This window comes from Lipotes vexillifer, unplaced genomic scaffold (genome assembly GCF_000442215.2).
Source record: "Lipotes vexillifer unplaced genomic scaffold, Lipotes_vexillifer_v1.1 scaffold1094, whole genome shotgun sequence".
Lineage (NCBI taxonomy): Eukaryota > Metazoa > Chordata > Mammalia > Artiodactyla > Lipotidae > Lipotes > Lipotes vexillifer.
In genome coordinates, this window is record NW_006792775.1 from 4,012,533 (window position 1) to 4,016,024 (window position 3,492).

Here is a 3,492-nt window from a genome sequence, read left to right on the forward strand (position 1 = left end):
GGGAAAGAGCAAAGCTTCCGAGAGCGGAGGAGCCTGGGGACCATGTCCTTGGATGGGGAAACCGAGGCAGAGGGCAAGAAGCTCCTCCAGGGGTACCCGGAGGCCCGGCCAGCACCCTACCCGTGGCACAGAGAGCGACGAAGGTCTGCGCGTGCTTGCGGATGAGCTGCTTGCTCTCCTCGGCCACCGGTGTTTTGGACAGAAAGTGTTCAATGAAGTCGTGCGCGGTCGTGGCAGCCAGGTTCCACTTGAGTTTGTTCACCAAGACCAGCTCCATTTGCTGCGGAAATGGAGGGACACGTGCGTAAAGAGGGACGTAGGCGCGGACCCCAACGCAACAGGGGACGAGGAGAAGGAATGGGGCGTGTTGGAGGGTCCGGGAAGTTGGGGGAGGCCAACGCGCAACCCCACATCCAAACAGAGAAGGTGCCGCTCGCAAAGGCTCCCGTTCTTGATTAAGCCCAGTCTCCGCGGGTGGAGACCAGAAGCCCGCGACACCTGGAACGCGAGGTCTGGTCGTTCGCGCGGGCCCCTCGCCGCCGCGGCCGCTAGAGGGCGCACGCCGCCCACTTTTCGCGGCGCTAGGGGCGCCGAGGCGGTGGGAGTCGGAGGGAGGGAAAGCGTGAGGTGGGGCGGCGGGGGACCCGTCCGCTCCTCGAGAGGGGCCCCACCGGTGTGGCCGCCCTCCCTGGGGGCAGAGGGTCTCTCAGCGGCCCGCAGGGGCCCCTGGCTCTCCGCACCTCCCCCACCCCCGGGGTCCCACGGCTAACGGGGCATCCGGGGGCGGTGGGGGTCCCAGGGTTACCAGCAGCTCGTCGGGCCGGATGGAGTTGTCAGTGTAGATGCACAGCTTCTCGGCCGTCAGGGGGATGGTCTCCTTCATCTTCGAGGCGACGAACATGCAGGTGGCCCCCAGCAGCTGCAGGCGGCTCTTTTTCACGGGCTCCAGCGACAGGAAGCGGTCCAGGTAGTTCATGGCCAGCGGGAAGACCTCCTCCTCGCACTTCTGCTCCTCGCAGACCTGCCGGGGCACCGGGGGCCGTGACCGCCGCCACCGGGAGCGCCCGGCCCCCTCTGCGGAGACCTCGCGCCCCCCACCCGGCTCGCGCCAGGGCTGCGGGGCCCCGAGCGCGAGGAGGGTCAGGGCAGGGGGCGGCAGGAGCTGCCGCCGCCGCGCCCCCTTCCCCGAGAGTCCCTCAAACCCACCCACCCGAAACTGAAAGGGAAAGTCCCGGCAAGGCTGGCACGGTGGGGGCGGGAGCTGGCACGGCTGGCCGGCGTGTGCCGCGCGCGGGCGGCGGACCCCGGCCCGCGTGGGTGCTTCGGGACCCTCCAGGCCTGGGGTCGGCACCAAATGGGGTGCAGGGCCGTGGGGCGGGCCGCGGGGATGGGCGCCGCGCTCGCAGCGCCTGCGAGACACAAAGGTGGCGTCCCAGGCCGCCGCGCCGCATTTCCCCAGACGTCATCTTTTCAAAAAATATTTAAAAATATTAAAAAATTAACTGGGTACATAAGAACCCCCTGAAAATGACCCTCAGGCGGTCCTTTACCCAGGCCGGGGGTCGGGAGCTCGTTGCAGGCTCAAGGGAGAGCCCCAGGAATTCAAACTCGGGGGCCCCCCTTCCCCCTAGGCGCGGGCGCTGTTTCCCTCTCGCAAGGGCACCACGCCGCACTTAAAAAAATTATTTTAAAATACTTGCGGTGCACTCAGGAGCCCACTGAAGGCCTGAAAATGTGCCCCTGGACCCCGGCTCGCTCCGGACAGGTCCCCCAAGCTGAGACCCCTGCAGATAAGGGTCAATCCCCAGCGTCTCAGGGGCCACGCGACCTTGCAGCCCGGCGTGCTCTCCGGCCCAAGCTGGCCGTGCGGGGCGCCCCGGGACTCACTGCTTGAACAAAGGGGCCCCCTCTCCCGAACGGGGTCCCCTCACAGCTGCCCGAGCTCTGGCCCCTCGCCCCTCCCGCTGGCTCCCGGTGGCCGCACGGCCCCTCGCGGCGGCCCCAAGCGCCTCGCCGGCCGCTCCCCACCCCCACCCTGCCCCCAATTATTAATAAACACTTTTGCTTTGCAATAAAAGAACAAAGATGGCGCATAATACTGGCACGAGCGTCCCTTGCATACGTGTCCATGGATATTAATTTAAAAATCAAATCTATGCCCCCTCCCCCTGGAGCTGGCGGCTCAGCGGCCGCGCGGCCGGGTGAAGAGGCGCAGCGGGGCTCTGGCGCAGGCGGGGACTGAGCAGTGGCGGTCCAGGCGGGGGCCCGCAAAGGGCGCCCAGCCTGCGGGCCCCAACCCTGAAGCCAACTGGGGTGCCCCAGTCGTGGCTTTCCCCCAAGGTACCCCTCCTCGACCGCTGCCCCCCAAGGGAATATCCAGTGACCCCACCCCCACCCCCTCCTTGTTCAAAAAATACCCAGAATATCTATATATTTCGGAACTACGATTCCTAGCAACACTCTGGCAAACTTCAAAAGTTGGGGTGGGAGGGAAGGGAGGGCGATGAGTGGCAGAGAAAAGTGGGTTTGCGCAACAAGTCGCAGGAAAGTGCTAAGAGAGCCGCCCGGAGCCCCGCACCTCCAGCATCCAGGTGGCTACGATCTTCCGCATGGACGGCAGGATCTCCTTCTGCACACACTTGAAGTAGGACACCGAGGGCGCGCAGGTCTCCTCCGCCTTGAGCATGGCCCGCAGCACCCGGTCGTTGAGGAGGTTGGCATCGGGGTACGCCCGGCGGATGGTCTCCATCTCGCAGCACAGGAGCTGGTGTGCCATGGCAGGGGCTCTGCTAGGCGGCCTGCGGCGGCGGTGGATCCGGGGCTGGGTCCGCGCTCGGCTCTAGCTCCTGCTGCCCCTCGCCGGAGCGCGCGGACGCTGCTGCTAGCTGCTACTGCGCCGACAGCCCTCTGGAGGCTCTAGGACTTTGCAACTTCCAACAAAACTCCCCTGTAGTCCGTGTGACGTTACTGTTGTTAAGCAGAGATCAAAGCCGGGCAGAGAATGGGAGCGGGAAGGGGGGGGAGGCGGGCGCAGGGGGAGGGGGCGCGGGCGCCGAGCGCCGGGGAGCGGCGAGGGGCAGAGCCCAAAAGCCATCCCGGAGGCGCCGCGCCGGCACCGCGCGGAGTTGCCCCCGAAGCCCGGTTTTCATAGAAATGCAAATCGTCCAGAGGCTGCCTTTCTCCCCGCCGGGGAAGAGGGGTGCAGGGGGGTCTGTCTTCCCCGAGTGGGTCCCTCAGGATTTGGGGGGTTGGGTGAAGGTGGCTCTGCAGAGGGGGACAGCCAGGAGGGCGGGCAGGCCACACGCAGCCTGGGGAGACCGCATGGAGGGGGGACTCTGGAGTTCGGTGACACCCTATATCTGAGCCGGGAGAATGGGCGCGTTTCCGAGAACGCCACGAGGGCACCCACGGGCGGAGAGGCAGCCTAGGAATCTTAGCGTCTACATTTTCTTTCATTTTCATTAACACGTGTAAATTTCAGGAACCATTTAA

At 65.7% G+C, this 3,492-nt stretch overlaps 1 protein-coding gene across 1 annotated transcript in view; it reads right to left on the reverse strand.

The window, feature by feature from the left end:
* The window catches only part of CCND1 (cyclin D1), a 10,597-nt gene extending 7,688 nt beyond the window's left edge, over nucleotides 1–2,909 (reverse strand). Inside the window, exons 1-3 of the mRNA XM_007465972.1 lie at nucleotides 2,579–2,909; nucleotides 806–1,021; nucleotides 121–280 (exon numbers count right to left, since the gene is read on the reverse strand). Coding sequence (XP_007466034.1) covers nucleotides 121–280; nucleotides 806–1,021; nucleotides 2,579–2,776 — 574 coding nt within the window. The 5' untranslated portion in view covers nucleotides 2,777–2,909. The remainder of the gene's footprint in view (nucleotides 1–120; nucleotides 281–805; nucleotides 1,022–2,578) is intronic.
* Between the last annotated feature and the right edge of the window lie 583 nt (nucleotides 2,910–3,492).